This window comes from Carassius gibelio, chromosome A12 (genome assembly GCF_023724105.1).
Source record: "Carassius gibelio isolate Cgi1373 ecotype wild population from Czech Republic chromosome A12, carGib1.2-hapl.c, whole genome shotgun sequence".
Taxonomy (NCBI): Eukaryota; Metazoa; Chordata; class Actinopteri; order Cypriniformes; family Cyprinidae; genus Carassius; species Carassius gibelio.
Window position 1 is genome coordinate 23,464,027 of NC_068382.1, and position 23,246 is coordinate 23,487,272.

The 23,246-nt window shown below is 33.5% G+C and overlaps 1 protein-coding gene across 4 annotated transcripts in view; it reads right to left on the reverse strand.

The window, feature by feature from the left end:
• LOC128025501 (receptor-type tyrosine-protein phosphatase epsilon) overlaps window positions 1–23,246 on the reverse strand; it is a 67,197-nt gene that overhangs the window by 5,826 nt on the left and 38,125 nt on the right. Inside the window, exons 1-12 of one of the 4 annotated variants that reach the window (XM_052611925.1) lie at window positions 14,203–14,336; window positions 10,833–10,907; window positions 9,807–9,891; window positions 9,428–9,501; window positions 7,491–7,627; window positions 6,251–6,341; window positions 5,868–5,944; window positions 5,604–5,640; window positions 5,403–5,500; window positions 2,537–2,656; window positions 2,214–2,377; window positions 1–28 (exon numbers count right to left, since the gene is read on the reverse strand). The exon at window positions 1–28 is cut by the window's left edge and continues 108 nt beyond it. In XM_052611925.1, coding sequence (XP_052467885.1) covers window positions 1–28; window positions 2,214–2,377; window positions 2,537–2,656; window positions 5,403–5,500; window positions 5,604–5,640; window positions 5,868–5,944; window positions 6,251–6,341; window positions 7,491–7,627; window positions 9,428–9,501; window positions 9,807–9,891; window positions 10,833–10,902 — 981 coding nt within the window. In that variant the 5' untranslated portion in view covers window positions 10,903–10,907; window positions 14,203–14,336. Of the gene's footprint in view, window positions 29–2,213; window positions 2,378–2,536; window positions 2,657–5,402; window positions 5,501–5,603; window positions 5,641–5,867; window positions 5,945–6,250; window positions 6,342–7,490; window positions 7,628–9,427; window positions 9,502–9,580; window positions 9,745–9,806; window positions 9,892–10,832; window positions 10,908–14,202; window positions 14,337–23,246 lie in introns of those variants that run through there. The other 3 variants (XM_052611926.1, XM_052611924.1, XM_052611927.1) reach the window with 3 other exon arrangements.

The following is a 23,246-nucleotide window of genomic DNA, read 5'->3' on the forward strand; positions in this document are numbered from 1 at the left end:
GAAGGTTCCTGTCCTGCCCACGCCGGCACTGATGGACACACAACACAGACACAATTATTCACAATATTAACAAAAATATAAAAATTCAACCCCTCTTTTGGAAACTGCTATCATAAAGAGACAACTTTTACACAATTTAAATCAATAATCTTGATGGATAAAAATCTCTCTATATTTTTAATATCTTTTTTTTTTTTTTTTTAGAAATAGATTTTATATTAGTTATATTTGAATGACCATTTTTATTTTTATTTACTATTTTTTGTTTGTTTTAACACTATAATTGAATTTATTTTTCAAATGTAAATTAATTAAAAATGTATGGCCCACTCCTGAAAACCAAATTGTTAATATATACATACATTTTTTTATATTATATTTAGAAATTGTTTATTTATTTATGCATTTACTTACCACTTTTTCACAATATAAATCATTGACCTTGATGGATAAAAACATTTTTTTTTAGTAGAATATTTTTGCATCTTTTTAATTTATAGTATATTAAGAAATATTTTATATATATATATATATATATATATATATATATATATATATATATATATATATATATATATATATATATATATATTTCTAGAAGAAAAAAATATATTAAATTATTAAACAAACACAAATACTGTACATTATAGGTGGTAATTTTCTTTAAATTAAAATTAATCTTTAACTGTTCATTTCACCGAAAATCTTCAAGACAATTTTTTTATGTTTTATTTTTTATTTATTTTTTTGTTGTTGTTTTTTTTTTGCAAGTGAGTAATATCTACACACAAACAAGAGCAAGCACTCACACTTGTGTGTGTCAAACAAACATTTTCCTTTTGAACACTAGAGGGCAATCGTGATCAAGCAAATGAATGAACAAACCCTCAATAGAAGTTTCTGGTTTTGCTGCTGATGCTGTGTTTGGTTGTTCAGGACACAGGACTGTGACACAGACACTGATGACGAGAGGACAGACCGACTATTGTGTCACGAAACACAGCCAGGGACCTACATCAATTCACTTTATATATTTGGGAATCAGCAGCGAAAAAAGACCTTCATTCACCTAATTCAAATCACATGCTAATCGTTCTAAATAATGTATATCATTGTCTGATAAAATAAATTATGCATGCGTGACAGACTGACACAAAAGAGTCTGACAGGTCTCGAAAATAATTACAGTGGATGGAAGTTATGTAAAACTTGTCCCTTTTACTAAAGCTTAAATTCAAATCTGCAACGTACTATTACTTTGTGGAAATAAGACGTTTGATCAGGAAGTTTGGCCTCTTGATAAAGCTTTAATGTCAAATGTAAAAAAAAAAAAAAAAAAAAAAAAAACTTCCTAATGACTCCAGTTATGGACTGAAGTTTAATACTTACAGGTGATGGTTTTGTTTTAAATAATAATAATAATAATAATAATAATTTTAAAAAGTAAAAAAAAAAAATTATATATATAAAACATTGAAAATATGAAATAAAAAATATTTAATTATAAATTATATTATATATTATTGTAGAACTTCTCAGTTAACCTGCAATTGCTTTGTTATAGTACAGATATTTTTAGATAATATTACTTTTTAATAGATAACACTGAATTCAATTAACATTGACTTTTTAATGAACATTATTATTCTCATAACATAGCAAAAAACGGTCAAATCTGGAGAAGAAAGGTTTATATATTTCTATATACTGTATATAATCTCATTTGTTTTTCATTGCTTTGAGTACTATCAGTAAAAGTACGACTAAGTACACTATTAAGTACTACTAATATTAATATTAGTAATAGCGGGCCTACTACAGTTAGTAGGATAATTAGGTTAATGATTAATATTCACTTTCATTAACAAGTCATTGAACATTATGTTAATTAATATATCAATATTGTACTTTTATACATGAAAATAAGATAGAATTACATGAAAATTTCACATCATTTTCGATGTTGAGTTTATAATTTTGTTTAATTACTAATACAGTAATGTAAGAATGCTTATTGAATCCAATATGCCTATTGAGAAAAGGAATAAAATAGTGACATTAAAGTTTTTAACTAATCATAAGGTCAAAACATCATCTTCGCATGAAGGTCTTACAGATCAAAACATCACATCACACTTCACGTATGGAAAATGATAGGACTTCGCACCAGACGTGTGGTTCTCCAACAACAGTCACGCTGAAACACAACCCACCTGCAGTGCACCACGATGGGCCCGGCGTACGACGGGTTCACCTGCTTCACCTTCTTCAGGAACTTCAGCATGCCGATGGGCGAGAAGGGAACGCCGAAGTCAGGCCAGCTGGTGAAGTGAAGCTGCGTGACCAGACGGGGCGTTTTAGTGCCATCGCTGGCCTGCTGCGGTAGACACAGACAGGTGAGAGTGTGTTGACACAGGAAAAACACACATATACTTGCACTTGACAACAGCAGAGAAAATCCCCTTCAGAATCATATGCATATAACTGCAGGAGTCAGTATCATATCTTCAGCATGCATGGGTGTGTTCAGACTTACATATTGCACACAGAATTTGCGTATTGTGTAGTCCACCAGTGCTGTAAAGTCTTCTACGGCAACACGCACGTTACCGTACGTCCAGCATCCCTGATCAGGCCAATACTGATAACACTTATCCTACAGAGAAAAACACAACACATTTATACTACAACCTACCATCTCACATCTTTATTTATTTTTCATATTGCAGCTAACCTGCACAGTGCAACAATGTAGCTGCTAATAGTTTTCTTTGTTTAAGTTTATTTCTTACTTTCTTTTTAAATTGTATTAATATTAAATTCAGATTTGTCTTACATTTAATAAATGTAATTACAAATAAATGCATTTATTTTTTTAATTTTATTTATCTATTTTGTATATTTTTCTCACTCGTATTAAAATAAAATAAGCCAACAAAATACACCTAACCTGCTTTGCTTCCATAGCAGAAAATATAGCTGCTAGTATATTTATTATTATTTTAGTGTATTTCTTACTTTCTTTTGTAATTTTATTAATATTTAGGGGGAAGAAATGTTGTCCTTTTATTAAATAACCATACTTAAAAATATTTTTTGCAATTATTTTTCTTTATTTCTTATTTTCTTTTTTAAATTGTATTACTATTACAATGCTTTATAATGCTTTGATGGTATATATATATATATATATATATATATATATATATATATATATATATATATATATATATATATATATATATATATAGCTGCTAATATTCATTTCAAATACAAAAGTGATTACTATTGATTGATATTGACTTATATTAATAAGTACAATTGGATATTGTTTAAAACGTAGCATTCAAGCAGCAAAAAACATTTGAAAAGACAATAAATAATGCACTATTTGAATGTACATCAATATAGTACAATCAATGTAATATAGAAACGTAACAATGTCTGTTAATGCTATTAATAAAAGTTACATAGTGTAGAGAAGACAGAAAGACATGAACATCAGAAAACATGATACAAGGTCAAAATATGATGTTCTGTAGATAAACATAAATGCATTACATCTCAATCCTGTAGAGTAAATCAGTCCAACACTGGCACTGAACCGCTGGAAGTGCATTAGAGGAGTAAAGGTGACTTCTAAGACACCATGATACTAATCTGAGCTCTTAAAACAGTCTGTCTGTCAGTCAGCATCATCCAGAGAGCGCAGGATAAATCGCTCTTACTGACTAATTAGGTTAAGGCCAGAGAGAGCTTTATCAGCCATTATTAAAATCATTGATTCCAAGCCCGACCCAAAGCTGATTTTAATCTCCTCTCCGTTTTGTGTCTTATTGATTCATCTTTCTAGAGACGCTCACGGCCGTGTCGAAGAGGAGAGAAAGACGAGTCCTGTGACATCTGAATATCAGAGATCCAGACGGAGACACTTGTGGGTTATTACTGAAGATGATCAACAAATCGGGTTTATAGAAAGGCACTGAAGGGAAATCAAATATGTGACCCTGGAGCACAGAACCAGTCTTAAATCGCTGGGGTATATTATTAGCAATAGCCAAAAAACATTGTATGGGTCAAAATTATCCATCTTTCTCTTATGCCAAAAATCAATAGGATATCAAGTAAAGATCATGTTCCATGAAAATATTTAGTAAATTCCCTACTGTAAAATATATCAAAACTTACATTTTTGATTAGTAATATGCATTGCTAAGAATTCATTTGGACAATTTCTCAGTATTTAGATTTTTTTGCACCCTCAGATTCTAGATTTTCAAATAGTTGTATCTCAGCCAAATATTGTTCGATCCTAATAAACCATACATCAATGGAAAGCTTTTAGCTGATGTATTAATCTCTTAAGACTGTACACTTAAATGTACACTTAAGACTGGTTCTGTGGTCCATGGTCACATAATTCAGTGGGTCTGTAGTCATTTTATTTGCATTCTGATGCTTTTTAAAGAGTACGCTGTGCAATGTTGTGCACTTTAGTTCGAAGGGAACACTTGCCAATGCATATAAGTAATATAATGTTAATATATTGCTACAATGAGAGGATTTGTTTAAATTTCAAAATCATTATAACTTTAATTTTATAATTAATTAAATTTTAAATTAATAATTAAAATTTTAAATTTAATGTAGCTTTCAGAAATCTGATTTATTTAACTCTCCTGTTGTGCTGTCTGTAAATTTGATTTAAACTCAATTTTCAAACTTAAAATGCTGGTTTATTTTTTATTTTTTTAAACTACTTCTTCTTGAAAGTTGGTGAATATTTCTCATTTGGGGCCATGTGCATCCCAGATTATTGACTCTCATTGGTTTCTATTCAATTTCCCCAAAAACTGAGTCAGGTAAAAAAAAAAAATCTACATATATATATATATATATATATATATATGATATGTGGTGCTGAAAAAAAAAGATATATATATATATATATATATATATATATATATATATATATATATATATATATGTTTTTATATATATATATATATATATATATATATATATATATATATATATTTTATTTTTTTTTATTTTTTTTCAGCACCACATATGAAATGAAATACTTGAGAACTTGAAAATAGGATTCATCTTCTAAATCATCCAAAGAAAGGTCACTCTTTCTTTCTTTATCTAGATGAGATGTCAGTGGTTGTTTTGGCTGCTGTTTTTTTTTGGATCTCGTTTACTAGACTGATTCAGCACGGGGAAAAAAAGTGTGAGAAACCTATTTTAACCTTGCAAGGGTTTGAGAACCCAAAGGAAGTAAAAATAGCAAGAGACACTACTACTAATAAACAAATAATGAAAGATACCATTTATACTATTTATACCCCATGACCAACACAAGGAAACACACCAGAAATCAAATAAAGGATGCATACCTCTTTTCTCTCTTTCAGATTTGTTAGCATTACAATAGTAGCTGATTTCTGTTCCCATATCATCCTCCAGAAGTCTGCAACCGTGTCCTGTTTTGGACCTGAAACACAGAGGTCATTATATCAAGTGTCTGCTTATAGCTACTGAAACTGTTGTCATTAATGTGACTAATCAAACTTATTTTTGCATTCAGATGCACTCACCTTGTGCTGCGATGAACTTATTTTTATCTGTATAACCCTGGGAAGAAAGAAGCACTCGCTTATGAAACCAACATTTAAATGCAAACAGGGATGCAAATATTTTGCTAAATCATGTAACGCATTATAACAAAACATATGGTTTTGTTTCTCAATGTTTTACATTCACATGCTCCAGAGCTATTTTTTGAATAAGTAGAACTGAATAAGTAAATGCATGTTTGAACATTGACGCATTGAATTCTCACAGCATTACAAATCACTTACATCGATATAAGATGCATTGACATAATCTGAACAAGGGACTCCATCGATCGGTGTTAAAATCACTCTGGAATGGTCATCTGGATAACAGGAAAGATAAAAAAATAAAAATAAATTATTTCTATCTTGTTTATTTCTAAAAATACACATATTTGATTGCTAAATCAAAAAGTGTCTTACAGACCAAATATTTAAAAAATGTTTGGAAACACAGAAGTAAAACTGTGAAATGCCATGGATGTGGGCACAAGGAACTGAAAGTGATAAATGTTTTATTTAGAGAAGCTGTGTCAGATTCGTGAAGTTGGCAGCAGCAGTGAGGTACAATTTCAGTCTGATATCACCCGCAATAAACATTTATAAAGAGAACGAGAGAGAATACATACATGGTAAGATGTTCGGATATCTGTTCTTCTCCTTGTTTTCATCTTTATTGGCCTCTTCACATGTTCCTTGAGTCGAACCCCCTGGTAATGACTGTCAACGATACAAATGACACGTTAACAACACCAAACCAACAGCCACTGCACCATGGTAGAGCATTGCATTAGCAGCGCAAAAGGTCATGGGTTAATTACACAGGGAACACACATACTAGTAAAATAAATAAATACAAATAAACAAAACCTTATAGCCTGAATGCACTGCAAGTCACTTTGTATAAAAGCTTCTGCTAAATGCATAAATCTGATCTTGGATGCCAAATCGAATAAACCTTTGTTTGGATTTGACACTGTCAGGGAATAACAGAAGCTGTAAACTTTCTGCTCAATTAAAGGTAGTCTGTACATTTAATTAAACGGACATTAATTGCAAACTGTGTGTACTGTGTTTAATGTGTATATTGAACTCTCTCGTCTGTAGATCACGCACCTGAGACGTTATTTGATTCGTTTTCATTTGAATGCACTTGAATTGTTCCCTAACACATTCCTACATAACTCTGTATGTGAGCAAAACTGATCATGCTGTTCAAATTCCCACCAAATCTGTCATTCTGTTATTGCCTAAATGAATGATATTACTGACACTTTATTTCTGTATGTATAGGTGATTGTTTAACCAGCAGATCCACTTCCATTCCGATGTAAATAGTTTAAGTGGCCATTAAGATTGTTGAGCATAAACATGGTTTCCATGGGACAGAAAATTCACATGGTTCATTTAGTGTGCGTTCCTGAATCATGGGTCTGTGAGAGCAGCGAATCTTGAATCATGTGCCTAAAGCAGGAGAGAGGGGCTTTCTCGATTGACTCAATGCCTGATGACTCCTCGACATCTCAATTCCAGTAATTCTCAGTGGGAAATGAGAGCAGTTGAGCTGTGAGTGTATGTGGACGGATATGTGCTGATCCATATGAATATGTCAGTTAATAACAGCACCACATCAGCTTCTTTACAGAATAACAGTCTGCCACAAAACACACACAAAAACCAGAACGACATGAGTGATGTAACTAGCGTAAACAGCTATTGTCGCAATTTTCATGTTTGATTCTAAAGGGCTTCTAAAAAGCTGCTGAAGCTGTGATTTGTGATTGTTTTTCTGTTGTTGTTTTCTTTTTTTCTTGTCAATATTGTTTAATCAACTTGTTATTATATATATATCCATGATTAATCACTTACGCTGTACTCTTCCCGGAAGAGTTTCCCATCATCGGCCGAGCGTATCCGATACTCTTCTTCCAAGCTGTCTACGGGAATGGGGAGATATTTTTTGGATGTGGAGGGGGATCTGGGCAGTAAGACCACCGTCTGCTGTTCTGTAGAGGAATACGGCACATGAATGTTATAATAAAACACTTGAAAAGTAAAGAATCTCTAGGAGATTGAAATACATATTTACTTTACGGTTTCTAAATAAGAGCAAATTTGCAATCACCTCAGCAACTGAAATACAAACACACACACACACACACACACACACACACATTTTAGTAATTGGTTTGACAGGTTCCACTGTTTATATAGGTTCCACTGATCTAGTTAAAACATCAGTGTACCACCAAAAAAAAGTAGTAAAGTAGTACCACCAGATACATTTGATAGTTTACTTTGTTTTACTGTATTTTTTTAGTGTACATCAAAGAGACAATCAAATGTTGGCACAGAAAGCTGCAAGTTGGTAAGCCACTTCCCTCACACAGGTGTGACGTTCCTCTGAACACCGAAACTCAGACTGACATGCAAACTGAACAGAACACAGCACATGTTAATGAACTAAAGTTCCCTGCATGTTTAGAGCGTGCTGTTTCACGTCTCGGCTCACAGTAAAATTCCTCAAGAGAGATTTCCATCAGGATTGTATATGAAATCTATTGCATAAATCTGCAAGACCTGCAGTGACAATTGGACTCTAGATAAGAATTGAATACAAAACCTGAAATCTGAGCACAGTTTGAGATGCGGACATCTTGAGGACATTAACAGGGTCTGTCTCTCAGGAGAACGACATGAGATTCTAGGGACTAAATCCCAAATCATAGTTTGAACTCCATTCAGTCTCACTGCTGTCTAAGAAACACGCTCCTAGTCTGAAACAGAGCTCTTTGTGATTTTTCTTACCTATGGCCAGCAGTCTCTAATAAAAGCAAACAAGAACAACAGTTTAAAACTAAACCATCTTCCTCTTTCGCATTTAGTCATATATAAATATTTCCTTGAGGAAATATTGATAATCAAACCACAAAAAGCATTATGTTTCACCACATATCTATGCAACAAAACAACACCCAATACGTCTAATATAAACCACATTTAGTGATTTGGAATATGGATATTTTCTCATTATCGCTGAACTAGTTATTAATGCATTAACTAACAATGCACAAAACATTTGTTACAGTATCAATTAATCTTTGTTAGTTAGTTAATAAAAATGAAACTGTTCATTGCTAGTTATTGTTAGCTCAAGTCCATTAAGTTACATTAAAAAATGCAACATTTGATTTTGATAACGTATTAGTAAATTAACTTTAACAAAGATGAACAAATGCTTTAGTGTTTGTTTCTGTTACAGTAGTTCGTGCTAACTAATGCTAACAAATGGAACCCAATTGGAAAGTGTTACCATTTAAAAGTCTTTTTTTTTTTTTTTTTTAGGATTATTTGGCCATTTTTTCCCAGTCCCAAAGTGGCCCAGTTTACCTGAATGCACTGTACGTTAAGAGATTTAGTAAAGATCACACGTGGAATATCTTTGTAAACCCAACATCAGTGCTTATCAATGATTTGATCTTTCATTGTAAACACCAGGCATTCAGATGACCATATTCCTCAAAAATCACCATAAAAACCATAATATGACCCATAAACCTCAGCCAAAGTGAACTTTGTCTGCAATCATGAAGTCGTTCTAGATAGAACAGCACGTGTAGCTCACAAAGACGCTCACGTCCTGCTCTCATAACGTCTGGAGACAACAGGAAGCTGAATATAGCACATTTGATGAAGTGAAACTTGCCAAGACATCTCACTCACAACAGAGCTCTCCAAACCACAAATTACTTTTATCATACCAGAAACAACTAAACCGGATCGAAGGAGAGCAAGTGGGAGCTTACCTTGCTCTTCCAGGATGCCATTTGGTACTTTCTTGTCGACGGCTGTGATGACAGCTTTCCTCTGGTTTTTCAACCTAAAAGAAAGCAAAGAACATTAGGTTTAAACCCGAACACAACATGTGGGACGACATCCTAACATCACATCCGTCTCACCAACGAAAACTCGAGTTCTTTTTCATCAGAGGTGCTGTTTCTCCACAAACACACACTCTATGACACGCTCTCTACCATATAAAAATCTGTGGGTCTACCACGTTGAGGCTGTGTATGAATAAATGTGTGACAGCATGTTTCAGTTCCTGGACCCGCCCTTAATCTGAAAGAGGTGGAGCTTACGAGCATGACAGACTCACAGTGTGTGTGTGTGTGTGTGTCATACCTGAGGCAAAACCAGGTCAGCAACCCTAGAAAAATCACCACGACAGACAGACCCAGGAGTATGAGCAGGATGTATGCGCTAGACTCTAAGGAAGAAGGAGAGGCAGTTAAACTCACAGTGAACAAAAGAACAGGAAACTGGCCGACAAACAGACACACTTAGCTGCTCCGGCGCTCAGTGTTTCAGAGGTATGGCAGCCAGTCAAGCTAAGGCATTATTAGTGATTTAATATAGAGCCTGGTGCTGTTTTGACTGTGCGATAAGCATCGCTCATTCATTTTTAAAAGCAGGTTTGACATGAATCACCCACTTAACTCTGAGATCAGCACTTGACTGCAACCCAGAAATCACAGTCTGCGTAATGCACCACAGGTTTAACACAAATCCACACTGATGCAGAACACTGAAAACATCTCGCTGAAAAATGTTACACAACAACAGAAGCCAGTCGGGGTCACTATACTGTTATCAATGACTTATTTAATTCATTTATTTGTGAGTAATGAACATTCTGAAATCAATTTTTAGAGGTTGCAATCACTTTATAAAAAAATATATAAATAAATAAAAAAATCTGAAAATGAAAAATATTTATATATGTATATGTATTTATAAATGACTGTTAGAAATATTCAACTTAATGGGGAAAAAAAGGAGTTTATAGTTAAGTAGGAGATCTAACCCTAATGAATTAATGAATGCACCTAAAATCTGTAATTACTTTACACTGTGAGAAACTAGCACATGATTTAGAAATATTTGACTGCAAACTGACTGACCAATCAGAATCATGTATTCCACGAGAGGAAATGTATAATAACATATGCAGCCTACAGCATATAAGACATTTTAATTTGTAAGAATTTAGCTTCAGTGAATATTAAACTGCTAAATAAAATTATTACTTATTTTTAATAAATGTCTTGCTCTTCATTTAGAATCAAAAGGATTTGGGAAGAAAAAACAGCATTGCTCATTTTATTATTAATACTGCTATTATGTTCATTTTAAATACTAAGCACTTACCACTGCTATAGCCGTCTGTGGTTGTGTTAGGCTGTGCAGTTGTTAATGACAGGAAAAAAACAAGGACCATTGTGTCTGCAAGAAAAGAAGAGAACATATCAGTAGATTATTTAGAAATATTCATAAAATTTAATGTCATTTCTTTAATTAAATGTGACGGTGCATTACAGTCTATTCAAAAACAACGGAGCAGAAAGCTACAGTATTACTGCATTGAAAAAAATAAATGTTTCATTACTTCACCACTAGATGTCACCAAAGCCATTCAAGAACAGTTCCAGTCCAAACACTTCAAACCGGAGAGCATCCCCTCACTGACATTTAAAGCAGAGATGCCATAAAGCTCTCTTTTACACAGATTAAATATGATTATTTACTTTCATCGTACTTAGTTTTGGGATTTGAAGTGCATATGGTGTTAAGCGGATTAAACTGTGGTGAAACATTCTCACATCTGAAGTAATCTATGAATTTAGAGGTGTTTAAAATTGACGTGCATGACTATATACTGTTTTCCATCAGAGTTTAATCTGCATTGTTACGTGACTGACACAATACTAGATCTCTGCTTTGATAATCAAGCTTATTACACAAACGGCGCACAGTAAGTTTTGCATCATATATTTAATCCAAAGTAAAAGTAAAAGTGATGCCTGAAAGCAAATAAACTGAAATTCAGAGCAAGTTTTTTGAATGCAGGCCGGCCTGTGTCTTCTCTATCTGTCGTGGGCTACTTCTGGACAGGAAAAGCCATGAGGATTCATTCGGTCTCAGCTGTGCTATCAGAGCTGCTCCAGAGAGATAAGACACTCCACAAAACACCCACGCACAGCCACTGATGCTCTTCATTGAGAAAATGATCTGGGTGCTGTTGCTAATACACTAAACCAGCACAATGCATAGAGAGAATCCCGGTGTTCAAACACCAAAAATGTCTGAAATAATTTTAGATTCAACTTCATTTGAACTACCCTACTTTATTCCTAATACTTTGCTACTCCATAATTATGCATAGACTTTTAATCTAAAGTTGAATGTGAACTACATGGAGTATCAGCACTTCAACATGTCAACATGAAATCAAAATTTAAGATGTTCAGATTCTCCACAAGAAACTGCATTCGCAAACATTTTTCACTTCTGTAATTTGACATTTATAAGTGAAACTGGATATGCAATGAGGAAAAGGGGAAGGCCATTCTATGCACTGGAAATGTATTTCCTAAATACTGATTGTTTGCTAAGACCAAGAATTTGTTTTAAGGTTGTAAATAAGGATTTTAACACACATTCCTAGTCATAATATGCATAATTTGTTGGTGCAGGTTATTCCAAACAATATACAAAAGTTTGTAAGATTCTTTAATGTTTTTATCTCTTCTTCTTAGCAAGGCTTCATTTCTTAAAAAATAAATGAATAAATAAATAAAAAAATAAATCTTACTGAAACCAATTTTAACACTATCTTTAAACTTTGAAAAGGCCAAGACCACAAAACAATGCCACAAAAAAATGTGTTCATCACACAACATGGGTGTACTGCAAAAAAGCTAAAAGCTTATTATAAATTTGTAAATGTGCGATGTGCACAAAAATAATGGAGCATTACACCCTCCACATATACTTTTCTTGTTGCATACATATATAAAATGTTTACCTATAATCCCGATGCAAAAAAAAAATAAAAACTCTTTTGTGCTGCATTTTCATTGAACACCAGTCTTTCTCCCTGGTAACCTCTCAGGCTGCATCGTTCATCAGGCAGGGTGTAAATAAAGTGCTTTCTGCATTAGCTGCTGTGATGAAGTGCGATCAGATGCTGCATTTTTCTATAGTATCCCAGAGCACGCTGGAGTCCGAGTATTTGAGTCGAAACTGTATCCCACGGCAATTAATAAAGAACTGAGAGCTGCCTGCAGTGGCACAAAGACTGATGACAGACATTTAATGAGAAGAAATGACCCTCTCTGTATCATGTGGAATGAGAACGATAGCAAAGCCTGAGGAAACAAGTGCACAGGTAAGCATGATTACGTATATATATTCCATAACACGTGCTTAGATTGCATCTGAGTGCATGCAAATAAATGAACAACATTATGCTTTCTATCCAGAGGGATTTATCTGTGTCTCTGCGGAGATTCCTGTGGTGAGATGCATTGTTCAAGGGCGCAGTTTTCCTCAGTGACAATGCTTTCACACACACACACACACACACCACCTGCACATTGGCGTGTTTTTGCTAGGACACAGTGGGGAACTGTTAAAGTAAGTGGGGCAAATCAGTGACACACATAAATCTTGTGTAGCCACACTTTAGAGCAGCCAATGGACTCCCAAATGAGTCTGTCTGAGGAATCTGTGTCTGACAAGACTCCAGTGTGTTAATAGACTGTGAGTTGCTTCCTCCACGTCCCATTCCTTTAGAGATCCTTTAGAAAAGTGTACATTTTGTCATTGTGTACTCATATTGTTTCTTGCATGAAATTCTAAAGAAAATGTTTAGAATGAGTCTCTTTTCCTTACGATGAAAGTAGTGAATGGAGACTGGTACTTCACAAACAAACAAAAAATATATATATATATATATATTTAAAATGAATCAATATTATTTCTGTCCTATAGAATATATAGTCGTGTAGGGTTCTAAATCAGTCAAAAGTGACAGTTACAAAATAATCACATTTACTCATTAAAGAATACTAAAATAATAATAATAATAATAATAATAATAATAATAATAATAATAATAATAATAATGAAGTGCCATGGTTTGATAAATTACAGTTGAAAAATCTATCAAAATAGAAAATAGTTAATAATTTCACAATATTTTATGACTATAAATTTAATATACATTCTAATTATTCTATCAATTAATTAATTTATGTATTATTTACCATTATTTTACCATTTTTGATTAAAAAAAAAAACTTTCTGAACCCAATTTATTTTAACAATATACATTTTACCAATACATATAGACTAAAATCTATTATTTTCATAATTTAATTTCATAATTTAAATTCAATATTACAGTTGAATTTAGGCATCAAAAATATATATATATTTTTTTATATTAACTATCTTTGATAAAGAATATATATATGGTTACATTTTACGATTACAAAACTGTAATATTTTAGTGTTGTTTTTTTTTCAAAAATATTTAAGCGTTAAATAATGGCAAAGATACAGATATATATATGTATATATAAAAAAAAAAAATTACACATTTAAAATCGATAAATTAAAATATAAATATTATGTCAGCTAATAATCAATTAGTTACCAATATACAGTATTATGCATAGGGTAAACAAAGGCTATTTTAATCTTAAACAAAATGATCTTTGATGCTAACTTTTACCTTCACATAATTACAGTCTGCTCCTTTCCTCCGCGTCCCACACTTCCCTCGGTCAGCGAGCATGTGATGTGTTTGCTCTGGCTGTGCTCAGGACTGCTCTGCTGTCTTTGCCCCCAGCAGATAGGCCACTTCTGAGACTCATTATTGTAAACAGGTCATGGGGTAAAGCTAGCAGACAGGCTCCTTTCATACCAAAGACATTTGCAGATAGCCTCGGGTGAGGCCTTATGCCATCTCCAACATGTGTCGGACACGGCCTGGGATGCACTCGCTGTATTGAATGGTAAGTGAGACTATCTCTGTTTGAGCGTGTGTGTTTGTGTTGCTAACTATGAATTAGAGACGCTCTTCGTGTGGTTTTTCAGCCCACACAAAAACTCTAAATGAGGAACAGTCCTCATACATTTCCTTATTTAATCAGCGAAAGCAAGAATGAAAGTACGGTTTATGTACAGCATGCTTGTGTAATAAGTGTGCAAATATGTATTTGTGTAGGTTGAATATGTGAGACCAAATTCTCAGTGCACATGTATCTACTGTATGTGGAGTATTTGTCTGCTCAAAACAAAGTGAATGCCATTGATATCTACATAAGCAGCGTCCAAACTGAAATAGAAATAAATACTTAAAAGTATAGCTGATTTAGTCTAAATTTCGACTTAATTTCTACACAGGAAATAATTCAGCTCTCCTAATGAAAACTTAGAGGAGACAACTCACTTCCAAATGAATTTGGTGTGTGTGTGTGCGTGTGTGTGTGTGTGTGTGTGTGTGTGTGTGTGTGTTTAAGATAAAGAGAGAAAATATTTATTTTTACATATAAAATTTTATATATATTTGTTAATATGGTGTATGCATAGTATATACATATTTCAATATATTTCATATAATTTACATTTAATATTATTATTATTATTATTATTATTATTATTATTATTATAAATTATTGTTTTGCATTTTACATTTTTTTATTACTTAATATGCTTTGTTTGACCCAATAAATGTGTGTGCTGTGTATTTTATGCTTATTAACTTGTTATTAACTTGTATTATTTCAGCAATATTTTAAAAAACAAAAAAAGCTAATATTTATATAAAATATATAATAAATAAAAATAATTGCAAAGCTTTAGTGTGAGTCTTAAAATGATGTTTTTAATATTTATGAAGTAAATGATAGTATTCTCCCTCTCTTGATGCAGTCTGCTGACTATACTGATTTGGCAGACGGAACAAACACCATTACCATCCCACAACATGCTCAAATCATCAGCTTATCATCAGGTGACGCATACCTGAAGAACACACCTGAACTGCATATCCGCTCAAAAACAGTTTGACGTTTCTGTTTACAGTAGAGGTACAGCAGAAAACGATTGCAAAGCGTCTGTATTCAACACACAATGCCCGCATGCACCGCACCTCAACGTGCCAAATCAGAGCTGAAATCAAAAATACAAAAGGTTCGTTTAAAGCTGAAGTATGAATGCATAAATAAAACACAAGTTCTAAATTTTCTCATTTCATTTTCTTACATAAAGTTAATTTTGCCAGCAGCTAGACACTGACATACAGAATCAAAACTTGTGGCCAATGTTGAAGATATTTTTAGCCCTCTTTCCCACTCATCTCGTACTGCTCTATCTATAAAGTCTAACTGGACATGCACTTCACAGAATCACAGTCTGTTTTTAGCACTCTGTCATACTCTTTTCACCTCATCTGCACTAATAAAAGCCGACTGATAAGTGTTAAAGACTGTGACCACTTTAAGATTGACTTTATTCTAAGGTTACTTTAAGAAAGCAGAATTAAAGACAGAACAAACATGAGTCATAACTGTTTTCGTGCTGTTCTATAAAAATTAAAATTAAAATGTTTTTTTTTTTTTGCAAAATAATAATGTAGGTCTGTTATTATTATTACAAATATTATTTTCATTTTAGATCAAACATATAAGAAAATTATTATTTCTAGGTCCCCTTTTTACAGAAAGAGGTTACTTACTCTTTAAAATACAAAGTTTAATGTCACAATGCCAAAGAATCTTAGATACTTTATTTATTGTTAGTTCATGTTAACAAGGTAACTAATGTTAAAAAAATGAAACCGTATTGTGAAGTGTTACCAATATCTTAATAGTCCTTTCTTTTGTTATCTGTATGAAATATGACTCAGACATATTCTAGACAGGTTTCCAGCCAAATCATCTACTATAAACTGAGGAAGAACTTTGCTGGACTTGAGTTTTATTTTTTTTTACTTCTACAATACCGCTGTCTCTGTGAATCAGATGAACGGGTCTCTAGGAAACTAAGCGAGGGATATTTGTCCCGTCTAATTCAGACAAATCTCAAACAAACCCAAGCTTGGAGGACGCATTAAAACGACCCCCGGAGTCAAACCAACAGAGAACAAGAGACTTATCATTTTTCATCCATTCTCTGCCTATAACAATCCTTTTAGATCACATCTTTCAGTTTTTCATTAATATCCTCATCCTTCCGTTTTATTAATCAGCCGTTCTCTTTCTCGGTATATGGTCCATCTGCCGTTTGTCATTGTCGGGTTTTACTTGCCGACCTATTTAAGAGGAAGAAACCTCGTTGACTCGCCCCATCACATTACACAAACCCACAGTGTCCACCAAACAACAACAACAGCACATTAACTGTTCAAAGTAAGTCTTGACCGACAAGCTAACCGTCCAACCCACTTCCAATAATGCCGTGTTTGCCTTTGGTGCAATGCAAGCTTGCCTTAATGCAGGCCTGAACCAGAGGTCACAGACAGCCGCCTCATCATCTTCCTGAGGGTTGCCTTGGAAACATGACAACCAATGTGGTTTGATAAACGAAGATTGTGACCTTGGGCTCTGAATGACAAACACACACGCGCAGCACATACAATCACAAAAATACACTAGGCCTTTAAAAACAAGGGCATATCGAAACTCTGCTTGTATGGACAACAGTGAAAACCAAACGGCTATATTTTATCATAATGTGACACTCTTGTCAAATAAATTGACCAGAAAATTCATTTTCAAAGTGTATTTTTAGTTTAGAAAGCGCTCATTTCAGTCTTTCCTGGAGAAGCACAAACTGACACACAAATCAATTCTGCTCCAGCCATCTGCAGATTGACTGATAAGCTAATGCTGCTTGTGCCTTTAAACAAGTATATTGCATCTGTCATAGACACATCTCACACAACTAATAAGATCTGTTGCCAGATCTTAGCTGAATAAATCAACCTGGTTTTATCTGAGTACTGCTGAAGCCAAACGGTGCATTTGATTTTGTGCGTCGGCCAGAAGTATCATCTTGTTTCAGAGCTAATGGTGACTTGGGGATAAACGACTTGTTTTCTTTTTTTATATCTTAAAGAAACAGTTTCTATCAAAAATTGGAAGTTCTGTAAATGATTATCTGTCCTTAAATACTTAAATACTATTTCATGAATCTCTACACACAAAATCTGTATTAAACATTATATCCTTTGATGTTGATATTGTTAATAAAAAAATAAAAAAGTTTCTGTTAACTGAAATAACGCTGGAATAATATGAAATATGAGTATTGATTGATAAACCTAAACTTGTGTTTAAGTTTTTTTAAAAATTAGAAATTTTGCCTTGATAACTAACTGAAATTAGCTGATATTACATGCACCAATGCAGTTAATTAAAAGTTAAACTATAATAAAAAATAGTTCATTAAAATTATATAAAATATCAATATTAGATCAGAAACTAAATATTTACGTTTTTGACAACTAAATGAATGAGATGAGAAAAGTTTTAAAGAAACAATTTTGGGTTGTTTTTGAAACTATCTAAAATTAGTTTGATGAATTATTAAAACACTAAAGTGTTAATTCAGTGTTAATATATATATATATATATATATATATATATATATATATATATATATATATATATATATATATATATATATATATATATATGAAATAAAGTTAAATTAAAATTACAATAAAAATGGCAAAAGCATAAAATTACTAAAACAAACTAAAATTAAAATGAAACCTGATGATTAATTCAATTAAAATATTAATAATTACTATAATAATAGGTCTATAAATAATATAGCACAGAAATAGCACTGACATGCTCATACGAACAAAACCAAACATTTGCTTAAAAAGCACAAATTGTCAAAGCCCTCCATATTGTTTAAGTAATAAAAGTGCACTGTTGTATATCAGATATATTTTTTCTGTCCTCTTGTTATTTTTTCCAGAGCACTTTATTTTCCAATAAAACACCTCACTGTTTACTGAAAGAGGCCCAGCACCTGGCCAAGGCAAATAACATGAGACAATACTGAACTGTTCCATGAGCACAACTACATTTCACACAGACACCCTGTTAAACACCACACTACAGTTTGAAAACAGACATCTGGCAAACTTTACAGAAGCTTTCTTTGAAAATGGGAGTGTGTTGACAGATGTGATATACAATTTAACATTATAAAATCCAACAGCTGATCGTCAAACTGGGATTTCAAATAAAACACAAATGAATCTTAAACAGATCAAGATTATCAGATTAAATCTAGGGTTTATACTTTAGTTGAGTGATGTACATCTTATGAAAACATGCACTGATGATGAAGTTTTTGATATTTGATTGGAATAAAATTTTAAAATCACATGATCCTGCAGGTGAGGAAACTTTAGCACACTGACTTCACATATACTGTAAATAAATAAATAAATAAAGAGGATTAATTGATGATAATTAGGACATTTTGACATACCTTGAGGTCGAGGATGTGTAACTCTTAAAATATCTGAGCAAACATAAAACTGGCTTGATAATGGCACCACGACACCTACAATGCACATTTATACAGACAATCAAATGTGTAAATACCACTAAGTTAAAATGTTGCCTTATGCATATTAAGTAGGTAATATCACGGTAGAATACAGAACACCAGTGCAATCTAATTAAAGGGGGGCCGAAATGCTATTTCATGCATACTGAGTTTTTTACACTGTTAAAGAGTTGGATTCCCATGCTAAACATGGACAAAGTTTCAAAAATTAAGTTGTACGTTTGAAGGAGTATTTCTGTTCCAAAAATACTACTTCCGGTTTGTCACAAGTTTCGGAAAGTTTTTTTTCCGAGTATGGCTCTGTGTGACGTTAGATGGAGCGGAATTTCCTAATTATGGGTCCTGAGGCACTTCTGCCGGAAGAGCGCGCGCTCCCGTATAGCAGAGCACTGAGAGCACAACAGACTTCACTGATCAGAGCGAGAGCGTCGCCAAATGTCACGAAAGGAGTGTGTTTTTGGTTGCCAGGGCAAGACAACCCTGCACAGATTACCAAAAAAAAAAAATCCCCACGAAAAAGGGTTACGATCGTGTGTTGGAACCGCAGGCGGTGAGTAAAATTGCTTAAAATATCTCTGTGTTGTTAACTTAGCTATCGGCGCGTAAGCACATCAAGTAAACAACATGCGATGTTGTCATCAAACTGCACTTTCCACATGTACAGCTTAAAAAAAAAAAAAAAAAAAAAACGACATAAAGTGGAACTTAGTCATTGTCCAAAACCGCTAAGCAAATATATACAGTTTCAATACATACCACATAGAGACGTCCTGCTGTAGTCGTTGCTGCCGCTACTCTTGTTCAATTTCAGCCTCGGGATCTGATTCTGGATCATAAGTATACGGCTGAATCTGACTGTAAGCGATGGTTTGTTTTGGATGATGGTTTTTTCCTCAAGGTAATGTCACAGTTTCCAGACACTCTCAACGCAAAAGCCTACTGGCGCTCGTGATTCTTTAGCTCCGCCCACACGTCACGCCTCTAGGCGCTCGTGTTTTTCCTGGAAAAATCGGTACAGACTATCTTTCTCTTATAAATATAATAAAACTAAAGACTTTTTGGAGTTATGAAGGATGCAGTACTACTCTGTAGGTACTCAAGATTAACACGATATTGAGTGAAAACTAGCATTTCACCCTCTTTTAATATTCATGAGTCCAGTGTAAGAACCCACCCACAAACCCACTGCATTGCATCTGAAGACTTGGAATCATATACATCACTTTCATGTACTTTTAGGATGGTTTTTATCTTTTAAATTATTAATTTAATACTTAACATGAACCATTTATTCTGTGATTAATCCCCAACAACTTTTCAGAGCATGCTAAAGCTTTTTATTTTGACACAACGCAGCAGGTTGAATCAGATCATTCTCAGCCTGCCACATCACAGCGTGTGAGCAGGATTCCTCAGAGACGCTTTCCAGATGCCCGGCTCTAAACCTGACAGACTAGCAGCCTGCTGTGCCGTGTGGGAGCAGATTGCCAGTGCCATGTTGTTGATTAAGGTTGCATAAGTCTGTTTTTCGCTCGGACTGGCTTGTGAAAAAAAATAAAAAATCTAATTCTTGGCTATACTGGATTTACACTGAGCGCTATTGTCCTGTTTTCTCTCACACACACACACACACACACACAAACCCTGCTCTCACAACAAGAGGCCACTGATCTGAGCCCCTTCAGCTGAGTGTGTCTCTCTTTCGCTGCAGACCAGGTCACATGAGAGGTGACATCATACAGAGGGGTGTGGCCACTGTCAGCAGTCTGACCAATCAGAGAAAATAAAGAGGTAAACATTCTGATACACCTGCAATAATATCTGAGACTAAATCACAAATCTTTGAAAGTTTAGTCAAAAAGCTTCAATTGAAATCCATTATTATTTTAAAATCGGATGCATTTCTGAATGAAACAGAATATGGAACCAGAATGAAAAATGCGAGCCGAGACTTTAATGTAAGAGTGTGGTTAAACTAAATTTATTAAAAAAAAAATATATATATATTTTTTAATAAACCAAAATTTTCAAACTTCAAAAACCTAACTTATCTAACTCAATTGAAGTTAAGGCTGCAATCCATTTTACTTCTAAAATCTGACATTTAACAGAATAATAAATAATAATAAAAATAATGTTAGAAAATAATTTCTAATTTTAAAAATATAACTTAGAAATGTAAATGAAATGAGAAAAAAATTAAGGTTGAAGTTGCATTTGCAATTCATTTTACTTACTGACATTTTATACATGTAGAATTGATTAATGCAATTGTGATTTTTTTTTTTTGATACAACATTTTCATGAAATTGGTTAATTAAGTGATGATCAAATTCTTCTCATAAAACAAAATTAAATGAGAATTAGAAATGTTGGACATTTATAATACTTTTAAGGTGTTTTTAGAGTGTAAATACTGTGTGAATGACCCACAAAAGGTAGTATATTTAATGGCTTTGGAACTTTTCCATGAACCTTCTGAACCTGCTCATTGCAGAAGCGTCATGGATCTTTAGGGATGGTAAAACACACGAGACGTCTCTCCCCCTCACTCTGCTCAATCTCTCAGGTCTGTCTGCGATCATTTCCTGCGGTGTCTCGGCTCAAGACCAATCAAAACTGGGATTGCCTCCCCTGGTTTGCTGCATGATTTCATGTCTCATTGCTAAAATGTCAGCACACACAACACACCTAAACGTGCACACACACTCTTTCTCTCTCACAATGCGCCATCTGATTAAACAGAGAGTGCCGCTCTGTTTGTGACTGTCCTGTCCCCTATACAGTCCTGACTCGAGACATTCAGACCAGGTGAAACTGATAATGAGAGCTGGACTCTGATTTAGCTACTTATTACATGTGTAAAACTATGCTAATATTTCTTCTATCCCAGATCAATATGTTGAGACAATTAATAAATTCAGCCTTGGAGAAAAATCTTACAAATCAAAATTTAAATTTGTCCCATTGTGTCTTCATAATACTTTGAACATAGCGCAGCAGTCATACTGACTATTTTAATGGTGCAATCAGACATTTTTGGCCCCCATTCAGCCAGGTCATTGTCCTTTTGTGTCTCACTGATGAACGACTGTCATGCGGGTTTGGAACAACATGAGGGCAAGCGAATGCATTTTAATTTGAAAAATGCCATGACAAAAGAGAACAGCAATGCTCTTGTAAATGTCAAATGCAATGAATGAGAAGACCAATCAGAACAACAATCTCCAGCCTGATGGATGAACGACACTTCAGACCCTCCCGCTTGGCATTTGGGCCATATAAAGAGGGTTTCTAATGAGCAACTATGAGTGTTTTTTATTAGAGTTCATGAATGCATGGGTGATTCGCACTGATTTTGCTGACAATATAAAATCAAGCTACATTGTAAATATCACAAAGTGTGCTTGCATTTTGCATTTTGCATGTGCATTAAATTTTTAATTGAAAAACTAGAAAATGTAAAATAAATTTTGTTTTGTACTAAAACATCTAATCAACATAATTTTTTTAAGCTGTTTAATTCAAAATATACATTGCCTTTGAAAAGTTTGTGGTCAGTAAGAGTTTATTTTAGTAATTAATGCTTTTATTTAGCAGCATGCATTAATTTGATAAAGTGTGACACTAAAAACTTTTATTGAAATTAATAATTTTCTTTTGAACTTTCTTAAAATCATTTTGAATTTTGAAAAAAAAAAGTTTTCACAAAAAAACGAAGCAGCACAAATTTTTTCAGCATTGATAAGAAGAAATATTTCTTGAGCATCAAATCAGCATAATGGAATGACTTCTGAAGGATCATGTGACACCGATGGCTGGAGTAATGATGCTGAAAATACAGCCTTGATCACAGGAATAAATTATATTTTAAAATATATTACAATAGAAAACTGTTATTTTAAATTGTAAATACATTTCACATTTTTACAGCATTTGTGATCAAATAAATTCAGCCTTGGTGAGCATTAGAGACTTATATCACAATAGTTTGATAAAATTGTGTGTGTGTGTGTGTGTGTGTGTATGTGTGTGTGTGTGTGTGTGTGTGTGTGTGTGTGTGTGCAGTGCAGTGTAAGCCCCATCTGCCTACTGATAGGTTATTTCCTTTCCTGTGCAGCCAGGTTTCCTGCTTGAGTTTGACACACACTTCTTAACCTTTGGATTAGATGCATACAC